This window comes from Natrix helvetica, assembly GCF_964273705.1.
Source record: "Natrix helvetica genome assembly, chromosome: 2".
Lineage (NCBI taxonomy): Eukaryota > Metazoa > Chordata > Lepidosauria > Squamata > Natricidae > Natrix > Natrix helvetica.
This window is the reverse complement of record NC_138552.1, coordinates 27,661,532-27,679,078: the sequence shown is the minus strand read 5'-3', so window position 1 is coordinate 27,679,078 and position 17,547 is coordinate 27,661,532. Positions and strand designations below refer to the sequence as shown.

Sequence of the window (17,547 nt, the reverse complement as noted above, 5' to 3'; positions counted from 1 at the left end):
CAGTGTTCCAATATTTGAGGGGCTGCCACAGAGACAGCTTTGTTTTCCAAAGCACCTGAAGACCAAACAAGGAATAATGGATGGAAACTGACCAAGGAGAGATTTAACCTAGAAATACGGAACTTTCTGACAGAACACTCAACCAGTGGAACAGCTTGCCTTCGGAGGTTGTGGGGGCTTCATCACTTGAGACTTTCAAGAAGAGATTGGACTGCTATTTGTCAGAAATGGTATAGGGTCTCCTGCTTGAGTGGGGGTGGGGTGGGGGTGGACTAGATGACCTATAAGGTCCCTTCCAGCTCTTAATCTGTAATCTATATGATTAAATTATTTAAAGGTTAAGTAAATTAATTGGATTTAACAAGGATGTTTGGGGGGCAGTGGCTTCTATGAAATCATAATTGGGAAAAATATTTTTAGTAGGAGTGGGCATAAAATAGAAGAGGTGCTTTGCTATGAATCCAAAACAAGCCACTTGTTTGGAAGACCTGCCAAAATCCAAAATGTTCTAAAGAGGTGACTATTTATGGCAAGACTGGTATGCCTCTTCCTTGGGAGCTGAGTGCCAGCTTGCCCAATAATTTTTCCACTGCTGTGTTTTCCCTACATCCCCATAGCCACGCCTGGGATCCTGGCTTCAGTCCTAATAAAATGGCCTGCTCACTTGTCCCTTTCCCCATCTCTCTTTAGGGCAACAGGGGAGATCAGCCAGGAGGATGTGTTGTATTGCACTTAAAACAGAACATTGTTATCTGAGGGAAGGATTGCAGGAGACAGAAAGTGGACTTTTGCTTAGGACATGTGTTCCTTTCCTACACCTTTGGTCCCATGTCTGGACACGCATTTTGATTCGATATCTGAACTAAGCACACATCTAGATATGGGTCACTATTATGTGCAGAAGTGGAGAAGAAAGTTTTGACAGGTACCTAGTTTTATTTGTGTAGCCTGATGCTTTGCGTATACAAAGGTAGATTGCTGCACATGCTTGTTTCCACTCTGCCTGGATAGGCCAGTACTTGTACAAGCAAAGCCAAATGTCTGATCATAACTTATTCTGCTACATAAGGTGTTGTCTTCAAGCAAAGTTACTGGGAAAGCTCACAACACGTTCTCTGAGAGAGTCTCAGTAATTATGCAATGGATCCAATCAAAATTTGTTCCTGCTGTACCTGAGCTAGTTAGTGACTTGCCTGAACAAAAGTGGGGAGGAAAGGCTGAAGTGTTCTCTGGACGAACCAACTACAAATTCAGGATTTTCTATATTTGCTCCTATAAAAAAGAAATACTGATCCAAAATAAGTGTAGCTATTTCAGACATTATGCAAAGCTAAGCATCTTCATCCTTCCATTAAAAAAGATTTAAATTTTGATTTTTGTTATTTTACTAAGTTTGAAATTTAAGTTAATTATAAATATATTTTACCTAAATAAAAGTTACTAAAATTTATGTTATTTTTTATTTAGTAACTAACCCCAATGAAACATTTGTTTAATTCACAGGGATTTATAAAGGGATTTCTAATTTTAAGAACTACTAGATCAGCAGCAGAGTTCAAGAATTCTGAAAAGTAGTAGACTTGATTACATGATTACCATTATTTGGGGTGGTAATTAAGTGACTTGAAATAATATCAAAATAAGGATCAATGAGGAAGATAGCAAATTTCACACCAGTGTAATTGGGTTAACAGTTGACTTAAGGATGAGTAGATTGTACTTCAAATTATACAGGTTAAAAACTAAAGGCTGACCTTGTAACTTTAAAAAAAAAATATTTTTAATTTTCAAAACAAACACAACAAAGAATCCTCCTTTTTTACATACTGTAGAAAGAATATCAGTTGGTTACAAAACCTTTCGTGTATCTCTTCCACAGTCATCAATCATAATTCATATTAACTCAAGTATTTTAACTCATATTTTTACATATTACCATCATCATACCTCCATTTTCATTTGACTACAATTGTTTAAACGTCCATCATAAAATATATAAAGATTTAAAACATAAGCACATACTGGTATTTCATTTGCTATTTCTAAAATCCTCCAATAACACTAAATCCTTATGGCCTATTCTAGCTAAATATCCATAATCTCTAGTAAGAAAAATTTCTAATCCTCCTTACCAAATTACTGTTTACAATTTGCATCTAGTTTCCTTATGTTGTACCCATTCATATATATTTTTCTTCGTATCATTATCCCTCCTTTATTTAACTCTATCCCGTATCATAATTCCATCCATGAACATAGCATTTAAAAAGTGAGATAACCCAAGGTCCAAAACCATTCAAAGCTTAATTCCGCTGCTTATTTCTTCTGTTCTCAAATTTAAATTAACTTTTAAGTTTTTTATAGGCAGTCTCTTTTAAAATGGTAAAAATTCCTCACCAGCTGGAAACACTTTCTCTTTCCATATCCTTCTGTTTTGGAGCTGCCCCAACTTCATCAGCCTAATGGCTGGATTTTTTGTCACCGGCTTGAACTTCTCTTGGATCTATCAGGGACTTTGCGATGTCCCTGAGATCACAAGATGTATTCTTCCTGTTCACAGTTTCTGCAGGATGGTTTAGGTCCGATTGGACCACCCAGCGGCAAAAGTATCGACTGCGATCTCGGAGTATCGAGACCACATATCTGTATCGTCGCGATGTTGGCTCCTCCTCACTGACCTTGTAATTTTTGTTTTGGGGAATTTCCTTCATCTTTCTCACTTCTATAATAGTTTTCTTGGGAAGTGATTAACAGTGTTGTATGCTGTACTTTATATACTTTATTGTCATTTGTATATTCAGTTTATTTTCCTAATGAGTATTTTTTATAATACAGCTCTAAGTTCTCTAACAGTTGTATAGAAAGAGAAATTAAAAATATAAACTTCCAGCCTTTTTTATAATACCATAGTTCTGAAAGAGCACTATATTCTCAGCCTAATGACTTTCAGTTATGATGGACATCAGCTCCTATCATGGCCAATCAACATGGCCATGCTGAGTTGAAAAAGCTGGTCAGAAATCTTTCTGCACTTTATTTTTGTACAATATTTGAAACCTTTTAAAGAAAAAAAGCAGAAGTATGAAAAGCTCAAAATAAAAAGACAATAAATTTAAAGATCATTAAACCAATTACAAATGTTTGGGATAATGCTAGTTTACTTCTATGAATTAGAGCAGATTTTGCATCATTTTAAAACTACAAATTATTACATTTCAAGTTAAATGTGGTATTGTCAACAGTAATTACACCATATGAAATACATATCAAAATGAAAAAATAAATTTAACTAGTCAGTGAATAATTTATCCTTTAAGAAATCATCCAAGAGTTTATGTTAAGAAATTAAAATTTTGGGTGTGGTACACATGAGCAGACCTTTAGTCCAAAAATGGTTTCCATATTAAATTATACATCAGATTTGTTTTGATGTTTGAAATCATTTTAACTGTTAATATATACTCTGACAATTTAATTTTCCATGTACAAAACTAGTATACTTTACAGAAATGTTTTAGTAAATTAATAGAAAAAATGGCAGGTTAAAAGCAAATTCAACATTTAATTTCATTCTGTTATAATTTTCCAAAATTGTCAAGTTCTATGACGTTGAAAGCAAACATCTGTTCTGTTATTTTCAGTATATTGCCATAACAACACAAATAATTTGTTTCCAAGAAGTTTTCTTTTCACGTTTACTCGTTTTTAGAACCTTTCCTCAGCCTGGTGCCTAACTGAACTTAAATAGGTGAATAAGAGTCTCTTGGTAGCAAAAAAAAAGCAGCATATAAATTTAATAAATAAAATAATAAGTTATACCTGGAGATTGTGGGATTTTTAACTTTAACTTTTAACTTTTATTTGATTTCTAAACTGCGCCCTCTCCCAGAAGGGACTCGGGGCGGATATGGAGGTTACTTTATTATGAATAGTACTTTTAATGGAGTCCTTCCCAAATATATGTAGTCGAGTGAGGAATAAATGCATCTTTGATCAATTGAAACAGTGTGACTGAACCCCTAAGTCAGCCAAATTGCTCATGAGAAAAACATCAAGAAGTACAGGCTGAGGCAATATTCTCACCAGTCAATTTGTGGTTAAAATCCTTAGTCGGGCAAGAAGAAGAAAAAGCTGCTAATAGCTGTTTAGGTATGTCTGCATCAGATTATAGTCTTGAAGAGTTTAATACAGGTAATCCTTAATTTACAACACTCTTTGATTTTACAACAGGGACCGTTCAAAGTTAGAATACCACTGAAAAAAGTGACCTGTGACCGTGTTTCACATTTATGACCATTGCAGCAGCCTCATTGTCATGTGATCAAAATTCAGATACTGTGGTTGATCAAGAGTAAAGCTATTTACTTTTCTCATGCTATATTTACTTGTGAGGAAAAAGAAAATCCCATCTCCCAAACAAGCAGATTAATGTTGAGGGAGGGACAGCTTTTTAGTAAATGTAATAGTTCTTCCCCATGCCAGCCACCCTTTCCCCTTGCTATATAGCCACTTCATTTTTATTGTCCTTATTCTTCTTCCCAAAGCTCATCCAGACTGCCACTTTTCTTTTCCAAATTGTTTTTATTTTTTAAATAAAAACAAAATCATCCTCCATTACAAAGTTGTAGAAAGTGTGTCAATTGGTTACACAGAGTTTTTGTGCATCCCTTCCACCATCATCACCTCTAATTTATATCAAATTATCTACTTTACATCACATATATTTATATATGGTTATTATCATCATACCTCATCCTTCATATGACTATAGTGTCCCCTTATAACAAACATTCCAAAATTTAAAACAAAATCAGTGGCATTCCCTTATCTTTCAATATCATCCAATCACATTATTCCTTTATAACACATTCAAAATAAAAAAGTAATTATGTTTAATAACAAAGTTTTTAAACCTCTTTTCTTAATCATTTTTTACAACTTTTATCCAATTTCCCTTTTATCCTGTCAATACAAATTATTGCATTATTATCATTATCAGTCATTTATTTAGCAATAGTTTGATTAAGTTTAACTAACTTTCCCCCCTTTTTTCATCATTTAAAATTTTAACCAAATGTCCTCTTATCAAACCAATACATATATATACATTATTATCCTTATCAATTATTTATCTAACTTTATCCATTAACACTACATTTTTAACATAATTCCCTAATTTTAACAAAATTTTAAACCTCTTTTCTTAATCATTGTTTATAATTTATATTCAATTTTCCCTTTTATCATGTCAATACAAATTATTACATTATTATCATCACTCATTTAGTCTGACTGTGTTTAACTTACTTTTTCCCCTTTTTTCACCATTTAAAAATTTATACCAAATTTACAAAGTTTTTAAACCTCTTTTCTTAATCATTGTTTACAATTTATATCCAATTTCCCTTTTATCATGTCAATACAAGTTATTACATTATTATCATTATCAGTCATTTATTTAACAATAGTTTAACTAAGTTTAACTTACTTTTTCCCCTTTTTTCACCATTTAAAATTTATACCAAATTTCCTCTTATCAAACCAATACATATGTATACACTGTTATCATTATCAATTATTTATCTAACTTTATCATTATCACTACATTTTTAACATAATGCTCTAATTTTAACTAAATTTGATTAGTATTTTATTATTAGTTTTCATATTTCAACCTGTGCCTTTCCAATAATAGTGTAGTCCTAATTTTTTTGCCATTTGTGGCATTGATCTTCTGGTTATTTCCTTAATCAAATTTGTTTGGACTTCTCTTCGCAACTTGTTGCTTATTACATATCTTATAAAATCTCAAAACCCTCCATCAGCTTCGTTAATCAATTTATCTTTGGTTATCAGTAGTGTTTTGATCAAAATTTCTCTCCTTAAGTCCATCCATTCTCCTCTTTTTCCTTCTTCTATACCATGAAATCTGTAGTAAAGCACCTTTCTATCTATCTTCCCTTTCCTTCTTCCACTCTTTCTATCTCCATCCACACACTCAGTTCACTATCAATATCTATGGTTATCTTGCCTCTTTGATCATTTTTCCCCTGGGTTTTTAGAACTCCAGCCTCCACTTTTTCCATTTGCTGAATATCTTCTATTTGCTGAGTATCTTCCATTTTTCCATTATGTTTTGCCACATTAAAATTTATATTTCCAAAAATTTCCTATCTCTTCTCAATTCTCTCTGTTGTTTCTAATAATATTTGAATTCCCGACATAATCTGTTGTAGTGTTATGGTTTCTTTTTGAAGTAGTGTCATTCTTGCAATTAATAAACACTGCCACTCTAGTTTAAAAACAAATCTTTGTTTTCACTTATTTCCAGCTAGCCACAAGCATCCAGAGAGCACCTGCGTAAACAATCCATGCCCTTCTTTATAAATAAGCTGAAGCCTTTGAAGTGCAAGGTCAAAATGATCAAAGGCAACAAAGAAAAAGTAATGTTTCCAGGTCTCAACCTCCAACCTCTAAGTGGCAGTGTAACTTCTTTTCCCTCTAAGGTTGCTACCCTCTCTATATACCTTTTAAATCTTCTTTGCGTTTCAGGCTTTGGAAGAAATAAAGTTCTTAAATGAAACCAAATAAAAAGAAAAAATCCATCCCAACCAATATTGTAGAAGTAAAGGAAAAATTTAATCCATAGATTAAAAAAAGAAATAGAAGAAAATCTGAAATTTTCACTTTAAAAAGTAAAAAATATTCACAAAACTTCCATCGATAGAAAAAAAAAAGATAACACACTGTCCAAGAATGCTTAATTCCGCCACTTTTTTCCATTTATTTACCAATTTAATTTAACTTCAATCTTTTTGGGGCAGTCTTTTATAAAAATAATGTTTCCTCACCAGATGGACGCACTTTCTCTTTCTGCTTTTCCTTGCGTTGCAGAGCTGTCCCGACTTCAACAGCTTGAGGCTGTGCTTTTTGTCGCCGGCTAAAAGAGCTTCTCTTGGATCAATCAGGGACTTTGCAATGTCCCTGAGATCAGCAAGACGTACTCTTCCCTGTCACCATCTCTTTGGGACGGTTTAGGTCCAGATGGACCGTCCAGTGACAGAAGTATCGACTGCGATCTCGGAGCCCCGAGATCGCATGTCGTATCGTTGTGACATCAGCTCCTTAGTCCCAGACTACCACTTTAATGTACTTTCTTTCAGTCTGTAAGGCAAATCAAGTCTGTCCTAAGAGCCACTCAATTCTGCCTCCATAGGCACCAGTAGGCAAGTGGCTACTATCCTAACCTACATGTAGTTGCCCCTCAGCCCAGTGTTGCCACTCCCCAATTGCTGGTTAGGAAAAATGGGCATCACCTCTACTTTATGGATAATGATGGGATGGAATGATAATGATGATCTTACTGTAGGTTTCTTAAAACACTACTTTGCACTCATTCCTGTTCCTATCCACTGCATGGATTATTTGTAATGTGTGATCCATGGAGCTGAGATGATGGCATCTACAGAATAAAACATTAGTTATCTGATTCGTTTGGATCAGCTGCTGCAGAGGATATGGTAGCAAGTAGACATTTACAGTGGATAGTTAATGGACCATAATATTCTCTATATTATCCCATCCCAGAATCCCAATGTGACTTGCCTTCACATAGTCTGGAATATTTGGGAGGGGAGAACATGACTCTGGAGCCTTCTGTAGTCTCTTTTCTAGTTTTTAGCAGGCTTGTAATAAGTCAGATTCAGGACAACACTAGCAGACTAAAGTGATTTTTCAACTTTAGGCAGTGCTGTCTTGGCAACAGTAAACCTACAACTGGGTTACTATAGATTTTATTACTTGTGATCTCTTTTAATTTTTGCACTACAATTTCATAAATCTAGTCCAATAATTTTACTGGATGTAATTCAATTTCCAAGTCTTTTGTGATGCAGACCAAATTATATTTTCACCATCAGGTTTTTCTGGGGAATTCTAATAATGTTCCTGAATAAAACAATTTGGAAACTTAACACATTTATCTTATTAGTTTGGAAACTTAGCAGATATAATAGTGCATTGATTGACATATTTGATCACCTCCCTCTTGGTGTTTATCTTCAATGATCAATAAACTGCTCTACTGAAGGTTTGTAAGCAGGACCTAAGCCTGACTGTTTGTCTAGCATCTTGCCATGGGGGGAAAATAGTACTGATATTCTATTATTATGAAACCAATTACACAAAGTTACATAGGCTGTATGCATTATAAACTAAATAGTTATCTTCCCTTTTGGCAAACAACAAAATTGGAATTATTATTCGTTATAATAAAATCAGGGAAAGCATACCAAGCATGATTTCTGAATTCTTTCCAATTCCTCAAAAATAGCTTTACTCTTGATCAAGTTAGAAGAGGGAGGGGACCGTAAACTTTGGGGCAATGTTTCAATTCAGTACCCAATTCTCTCTCGCACAGGATGGAAAATGTTTTTTTTTTTTAAAAAAATGTGGTCCCGGCTAGACCAAAGCCACTATCAAGTTTGATCTTTCTTTTGCCAGCTTTTATCTTTACATAAAATCTAGTTTAATTCTGCTCTGCCCTGATGGTCCTGACTTTCCTTACAAGATTTTTCTGAAACGTTCTTAACCGGTTGGAAAGAGTAATAAAAGGAATATAACTATTTTTTTTCTATCTTGGTGAAAACTACCGTATTTACAGTTGTTGAGAAACTCTCTTAAAAATGAACACTCAGCAGACGCCTAATGCTCCATTAACTCTTACGCAATACATACTGAACTCTTTCATTTAACCATGTAAAAGAGAAAATGGCATGGGTTGTCTACAATTTCTATCTCTACGGTAGCCGCTTAACTCCATACAGGCAGAGTGAGCAATTCTAATTTTTATCTCTAAGGTAAAGTCCCATGTTTTCCCTGGGAATCGGGGAGGATTTGTGAAGCTGCGTGCCGAAAGTGCTAATATAAGGCCGGAGACTGAGCGTGCGGTCCATTGTGCTTACAGTAGCAATAGCTCTTCCTGTTTTTGGGAGATGCCGGAGCGAGGCGACAATCAAGTTCCAGACTCGGTAAAAGAAAAGAAAAAATGCATACACTTCCAAATAGAGAGTCTGCATTGGATAGATGTGATTTAATGTTCTGGGTGTCACTCCGTCGTACCGTCCGATAAAATTGATTTCGAACGCATCATGACAAAAAAAAGATATTGAACAGCATAGCGAATGCATGAGCCCCAAATTAAGAGCTTTTAAAATCACCGGTGGCTACAAGAATTGATTCGCTCTGTGTTTAATTCTCCGATTGAGAATAGGTGAATCTTTAGAAATATTTCTGTTGCATTGTGCTCAGTAGTAGTATTAAAGATAGCATACTTTAGTGATCGGACGCTAGTTTTCATGAAGCAAATCTGTGGGGTGGCTAGAATTGAAAACGACTTGAGGGCACATAATTGGTTGCTGCTAGTTTAGTTTACAGTGATAGTCCCCCTGGAGGAGGAGGAGATGTGCTAGTTGATGTGCTAGTTGATGTGCTTTTATTGGATCATATGGTAGAGTCCGAGTTCAAAGGAGACGTGTTGTCCATCTCTGGACCTGGAGTTGGCTGTGCAGTCCCAGTTTAGAAGTACAGACTCTCGCACAATGGGGACACTGGAAGTCCATTGTTGTAGTAACTGTCGGTGTAGTAACTGTTCTATTATGCTGCTCACAGTTTTCAGTTTTTGACAATGCCAGTTTTCAAAATCATTGGGGGCTTCGTAAGACAGGGCTCCTCAGCTGCTGCAGTTTCTAGATCCTTCAGCTGATGTCACAGTGGGATAGGATTTAGCAGATTAACAGAGTTGGAAGGGACCTTGGAGGTTCAAACCCCCCCCCCCAAGCAGGAGACCCTACACCATTTCTGACAAATGGTAGTCCAGTCTCTTCTTGAAAGCTTCCAGTGATGAAGCTCCCACAACATCTGAAGGCAACTTCTGTTCATCGATTAATTGTTCTTACTGTCAGAAAATTTCTTCTTATTTCTAGGTTGAATCTTTCCTTGATCAGTTTCCATCCATATGTGTGGTCAAACTCAAGATCTCTTCCCAGATTCTAGTGCACTATAGAGCATCTAGCAACACATATGGTAGTCATCTGTTCCATTGACATGTCCCACATATCTCATCTGACCTCTGTTAATTAGGGATTGAGTGCTGGTGGATCTGCATGATCCAAAACTTCCACGTTGGGGACACAGTCCTGCCAAAGAATGCCAAGGATGAAACGGAGAGCATGTATGTGAAAATTTTCCAATTATTTTCATTATCCCTTTTTTCCTATATGGATATAGAAAAAAGGGATAACCACAGCTTTGTAGAGTTTTAGCTTTGTGGAGATATGGATATGTTGGTTGAGCACTCTAGTATGCAGCTGTCTCAGTGCCTGGCTAGCCTTGCTGATCCTGGAGTCAATTTCTTTGTTCAAAGACCCATTGTTTGAGATGATGATTCTCACCTATTTGAAGTTGTTTACATTTGTCAGCTGGGCTGTTGTTAATAGTGACCTTTGGTTCTACAAGTTTGGTATTTAGTACTTCAGTGTTATTTAGGCTGATATCAGGTGTAAGAGCATATCAGCATCTTAAGAATGTATTCAGTAACAACTGTAGATTGCTGTCTTTGTGCACGAGAGCTCATAGTCAAAAGGTTTCTTGAAAGACTGTGGAGGCAGTTGTTCATGCATTCGCCAGCAAAGGCCAAAAAGAGTTTGGGGCTAGCACATAATCCTCTTTCATAAAAACGTGCCCTATCATTCTGTCCTGTAATAATGGGATGAACTTCACAAATTTCCATTTCCACAACATCTCAGGATAATCCAGGAAGCCTCCCTGCCTACAGTGTCAAATGCTTTTGTCAGGCCAATAAAGACAGAGTAAAGGGGCTTGTTGTGCTTGATGTACTTCTGCTGGACTTACCTCACAATAGATAGTGTGTCTGCTGTACTCCCTTCTGGATGAAAGCCACACTCTGCCCCGTGACATTTCTTTCTGAGACAGTGGGAAGTCTGCTCAGGAGAATGCCAGCAAAGATCTTGCCTCTGATGGATAGCTGAGTGGATTTGGATAGTGAGATACCTCTGAAATTCCTGCAGTCTGATTTGCTTCCCTTATTTTATAGTGAGCCACAGTGAGAGTGTCAGGGAAGTCATAAGGCATCTCTTTTGTGAACCAAAAGTCTTTCAACATGTCTTGGAATGCCTGCAAGGTATTTGGGTTCAGGGCTTGGTCGATCCTGTCTTGTTGCTTTATTTGAGCTGTTCTGCAAGACTGCTTTCCTGATCTCTTCAGTAAAGAAAGGCAAGCCAAGGCATCTAAGACTGGCAGCTGAGGAATCCGTTGTGACACATCGTGATCAACTGTGGACAGTCTATTGAGTAAACTGGCCCGCAATGGCTTTCAGATGAGTTGGTGTAAAGGGATTTAGAACAGTGTTTCTCAAACTTGACAACTTTAAGGTATGTGGACTTCAATTCCCATCCCCATGGCTGGTTGGGGAATTCTGGGAGTTAAAGTCCACACATTCAACAGTTGCCAAGTTTGAGAAATATGGATTTAGAAGCATTTCCCTGGTGGGAACATTATACAAAACCAAATGTGAGATGAGACCGGCATTTCAGTACAGATTTTCCTAATGGCAAATATATAAAGCTTTCTTAGGTTTTCTTAGGATTTTAGAATCCCCAGCACAATGTATTGGAACTTTGGACAAGGTCCAAAGCTGGCAAAAAAAAAAAAGGTTGGATAATTGAAATAATTTTTTCAGATGGCTTCAATCACTTGAAGTTGATTTAAATAACAGAGACTCAAAATTCTGGAATCATCAAAAGCTGAACCTTTATGTAAAAATAACCTCCAACCTGTTTTAATATGTGGAACAGAAAAACAGATTTTCTTTGCTGTCCCATCAGTATGATCCCAAGTTTCAAGGAATTTTTTTTTCTGACATACCTCTCCATACTTGTGTGTTGCAGTAAGGATGGGGGGGGGGGGGAACTTGTGTTTAAAAGTTGTATACTCATCAGCCAGTCCTTTCCACCCAGCAAATTTGCAGTAGAACGTCAATCTGTCCATTTTAGGAAATGTGCAAGAAGCAGTAGTGTAAGATGCATATCTGTTTCTTGATAACATTAATCTTAGCCTTGAATGGACAGAGAAGTTCACATAATGTCTGTGTGCCATGCTTGATCCTGAAAAACCAACAGTTTGGCATGTCTGATTTAGGAAGTTATAAAAGAAATTTTGTACAAAAAAAGAGAGATCCTCTTCCTCTATAAATTCAAACTGTGTGTACACATTAGTGTTGAACCAAGCAGTGATTTTTTTTCTTAGGTTTAATAGATATTTGTGAATATTCAGAAGATCTATCATAGTAGGTGGCAGCACAAAGATATAGAAAACTTCAAATCTAGTCGCTAACTAGATTTCTCTAGCCTAGATCTAGTAAATCCTATTTATTCTTTTTGTATAAATTCTCCAGTTAAAAAAGTGTTCCATAAAGTCAGGGTAACTTTTCCAGAGACTTAGTCAACTCCCGTTTTTATAGTCACTTTTTGATTCCTATGACTTGCTTTTTCCTCTTAACTTAATCAATTGATTTATGTATTGTTGTTTTTTATTCCAGTTAAAATATGCTGTGTCCTTCCTGTTCTGGAATGCGAATGTTCATTTATAGCCTGCCACTTCTCTTTTAAAAACTGTTTATATTTCAACTCTTTTAATAGTAAGTATAATGTATTCTCATTATAAAGCAATAGAGTTGATTTCCCACTGCTTGAGCTGCAGTACAGAGACACATTTGTCCCACTGAATGCTTAAAGGAACAATTATTCATGTAAGAATGCATTTCTATATTGTTTTAAATCATCTCCCTGGTAGCCTAACAATGTTATCAGTGGCTTCTACAATGTCAATAATGAATATGCATATGCGACTTATGACCACAATTGAGCCTAAATTTCTGCTAAGTGAGACGTTTGTTAAGTGAGTTTTGCCCCATTTTACGACCTTTCTTTCCACAGTTGTTAAGTGAATCACTGCAGCTGACAAGTTAGTAACCCGGTTGCTAAGTGAACCTGGCTTTCTCCCTGACTTTGCTTGTCAGAAAATCGTAAAAGGTGATCACATGACCCTGGGACATTGCATCTGTCATAAATACGAACCATTTGCCAAAGCATCTGAATTTTGATCACATGATCATTGGGATGCTGCAAAGGTCGTAACTGTGAAAAGCGGTTATACGTCACATTTTTTGGTGCCGTTATAACTGTGTACAGAACACTAAATGAACTGTTGTAAAACGAGGACTACCGTGTACAGCCAACAGCACTAGAGGTTTTCAATGATATTTCTCTGTAGTGCAGGGGTGTCCAAACTTGGGAACTTTAAGACTTGTGGACTTCAACTCCCAGAATTCCCTAGCCAGCCAGGAATTCTGGGAGTTGAAGTCCACAAGTCTTAAAGTTCCCAAGTTTGGACACCCCTGCTGTGGTGTATCTCTGCAGCTTGTATACAAGATTCTTTGCCATTTTGGAACCAGCTGCAGATTCTGTACAATCTAATAATGTTGAGTGGTTTGGAGAATTAACCCCCCTCCCCCCCAAACACACACACCCTGCCACCAATCTTCCACTGTGATTGAAAACAGATTAAAGCTGGTGTTGGTTTTGGGAAAGGCAGCAATTCTACCGAATCTGTGTGTGGTGATTTTCTGATTTCCAGAAGTTCTTGCCTCACTGATACCTTGCAATTTCTGAACTTCCCTCAGACCACTCAGGAACCACTTAGGTTTGCTACAAACCAGTGTTTTTAAACACTGGCAATTTAAAAATTCTTCAATTTTCAGCATATTGACTGGGGAATTCTGGGACTTGAAGTCCATACATCTTAAAGTTTCCAGGTTTCAAGAACACTATTATAAACCCAGCCAGGCTCTGTTTTAACCTTGGAATAAGAAAAGTAATAGTATTGCCTCTTCGGTCTTTGAAAGTTGGCAACAGATTTGCATCTTGTGCTATGTATGATTCCAACTATCTTAGCCTTTTTTAAAAAAAATGCTATTAAAAGTTATTTCTGTGCTAGAATTCAGCGATAGGGTGCATTTTAAAAAAAAAAACCTTACAATAAAAAGTTCCTTCTCATTTCCGAGTATACAATTAGGGAAACAGCCCCTTTTTAATAAAGTCATACATAAATGTGTGTTTTCAGGGAAAATTTTATTCTACTTTATTTCATTGTATGAGGAAACTTTATAGAAATGAAAAGACAATCCCTTCTAACAATATATCAATTTCATTTTTAAAGCTACAGCAACATAGTAAGTGCAAAACATCCTTCTCTAATGGAGGAAGACGCTACTCCTCTTCTAATTCCTGTGGGAGGTGATGAAAATGATCTCGGAATCCTTAATATTCAGTTCAATCCAGAAGATCTGAAAAGCAAAAGGTGAAAAGAAATGTTTAATTATAGATTTCAATAGTAATATGGGTAGTTGGAGTTTAGCAGTATTCATCTTTTTTTAAAAAAAACCTGGTTATATAATAGCTTCATCTTAATGTTATTTATTTCATTTATGCTCTTTCATTATATCTTAATTTAAGTGTCTAGTGCTAACTTATACCTGTAATGGCGAACCTATGGCATGTGTGTGCTATATCAGCGGGCACGTGAGCCATTGCCCTAGCTTGGCTCCAGCACGCATGATCGTGCTGGCCAGCTGATTTTCAGCTGGCCTGCCCACACTGCCCTTCCTTTCCCAGCAATCTCCATGCAATGTCAGGTAAGTACAGGGCTCGTGCTGACTTTACACAAACAAACCACACTTAGGTCTGTATTATTTGTCTAATTTTCTAGGATTACATTGCCAAACCATAGTTTAGCCTATTATCCATACTCAGCGAGTGACTGGGTTCTCTGTTTAACCTGAGCCAGAGTTTTAAAAACAATTCGTTAAATAAATCCCATTTGCTATGTTTATAAGGCAGACTGTGAGGTCTAATTGAAGTTAAACGCAATCTGAGCTTTCTGTTTCATTGATACAGCAAATAGCTACTATCTTCAACTCATTTAGCTAGATACTGTACCCTCCACAGTCCTAAGATATAGCATGTAATAAATGAATCTAAGAAAAAGGTGGAATTCAATTATTATGATAAACCTAACATCTTGATTGGAGAATACATTAATATGCAGGAAGGGAGTATAACCTAATATGGCTTTTTGCTGTTGTAACAATTTCCAAGCAGACACAGCCAATATTCTCCAGAAGAGCAGCCTAATTTGAGAAAAAGAATTCTGCTTTAAATAGCTATATTTAAATATACCAGTAGTTAGTTCTGTAGCACTGTTCTAGAATAAGAATGACTGCCTGGAGCATGGTTTATTGCTAGGATGTGTTTATCCTTAAGTTGAAAATAGTCAACCCCTGGCTATGTTGATAATGGTTTGATTATGTCCAGCTGCTATGTGTTTTTTTATTATTATTATGTATTTTATTTCTGGCTCCCTAGTCATGTATGTGAGGTGGGCAGCTATATAAATTGAATAAATAAAAAGAATGCTATAATTCTTAATTAAATGGGGGGAAAATACTGTGACTATTGAATGGAAAATCAGAAAAAGTAAAAACTTAATTTAAAAAAATCTTGTTAGTGCTTACACTTAAATATTTGAGATATCTAGAGCTGAACTATATTTTACAACTTCATCATTATAATATCTGATTGTATGATTTTATATCATTGTTAAAAATTTATGGAAACCCTAATTATATTTTGAAAAATTATTAAGACCACTGATTTTCTTCTTCCTTATGATTATGGGCCATCAAGCCATTTTTGATTTCTAGCAATAACCTAAATTGTTGTTCTACTTGGCAATTTATTCTTAGTTTGGCCTTTCAGATCTTCTAATGGTGGATCCATTACCACCGTAACTAAGTCTATCCATTTTGTTGCTGACCATTGTCTTCTCTGTCCTTCCATCTCTCTCAGCTTTGAGCTTTCTCCAGAGAGCTGAGTCATCAGATAATGTGTCCAAAGTAGGATAATTTGAGGGTCATCCTTTGTGCCTTGAATGAGAATACTGGGTTGATTTGTTCAATAATAATGGTTTAAAGTTTCATATTAATCTGTAAGGTCTTTGTCATCTTAGACGAGGGGTGTCAAACTCACATTGTCAGGGTGGCGTCACGTGACGTATCGGGACTTTTTTCCCCTTTGCTAAACTGGGCGTGGCCATGGCCAGCGCACATCCAGCCTTTGGGCCAGGAGTTTGACAGCCCTGCCTTAGAGCATCTTCCCTATAGGGAGTTTTTTAAATGCATAAATTCTCATTATGTGACAAATGATAACACAAGGGGCGAAAACCTTTGTGTGTCATAAGTTTATTCAACACAGTAAATCATTATGTGATTTGCTTGCTTGTGGACTAAAATAATATGTGAATCCAATCAATTTATTTAGTAAATCATGACTTTATAGTTTAACATAGGGTATGAACTTAGTCCATTGTCATTAATAAAAAACACTATTAAGGAAACTATAGCTTAACACAGGGGTGTCCAAACTTGGGAACTTTAAGACTTGTGGACTTCAACTCCCAGAATTCCCCAGCCAGCCATGCTGGCTGGGGAATTCTGGAAGTTGAAGTCCACAAGTCTTAAAGTTCCCAAGTTTGGACACCCCTGGCTTAACATTACGTGTGAATATATCAGGGGTCTGCTGAAGATGGGCTTTTGATGTACGAAACAAAGGTCTTGGTGGCCGAATTGGAAAACATACCTATATTTTTGTAATCATTGTAGAAAAGAGAACTTTTTAAAAATGGGAGAGAATTGTTACTATATTTCTAAATTTGCATTTTTCTATAGTACACTATACGAGTCCCTTTTGGGAGAAGGGGCGGTCTATAAATACGAATAATAAATAAATAAATAGTAGTTGGTTATTTTTTCATAAGGGCAGAGCAAATAGAGAGTAGGTGAACACTGCAGAAATAGACTTATTGACAGGGCTTATTCTAGAATGAACAGAAAGGTAAGTCTACGTATGCAAAGATTGTTCAGGGTCAAACAAAAACAATCATACTACCCACAGATCTCTGGAATTTGGAGTCTTATCCTAAATTTGGTGGGGTCCTATTTTACATTTCACTAAGCTTTCATGCAATATGCTAAACCATAATGTGATAGGTTTGCTTTGGGCTGAATGAAGCCAGCTACTGTAGTCTTCCAAACCATGATTTATGGGGTTTTTTGTGACACAGTGGTTGTGGCAGGAGAACCAGAAAATTATTGCCTTTCTCAAAATGGGGCCTGTCTAAGGACTTGAGACTGTAGTTCCTAGAGACTTTCTATATGAAAATATAATTTATACCACTTTTAATACAGTCTTAGCAAATAATTTGACAGTGTTGTGGGAATTAGTTGTTTAGCAGGAGCTTGCCTCCAGAAGTTGTGAATGCCCCAACATTCAGTTTTGGTCACCATGATGTAAAAAAGATGTTGAGACTCTAGAAAGAGTGCAAAGAAGAGCAACAAAGATGATTAGGGGACTG

General features: G+C 36.2%; 1 protein-coding gene across 3 annotated transcripts in view; it reads left to right on the top strand.

Annotated features, from left to right (window-relative positions):
* The first annotated feature begins 8,818 nt into the window (after positions 1-8,818).
* SLC38A9 (solute carrier family 38 member 9) overlaps positions 8,819-17,547 on the top strand; it is a 48,658-nt gene continuing 39,929 nt past the window's right edge. For 2 of the 3 annotated variants that reach the window (XM_081940030.1, XM_081940028.1), the window contains exons 1-3: positions 8,873-9,029; positions 12,617-12,715; positions 14,296-14,436. In XM_081940030.1, coding sequence (XP_081796156.1) covers positions 14,333-14,436 — 104 coding nt within the window. In that variant the 5' untranslated portion in view covers positions 8,873-9,029; positions 12,617-12,715; positions 14,296-14,332. The other variant, XM_081940029.1, reaches the window with a different exon arrangement.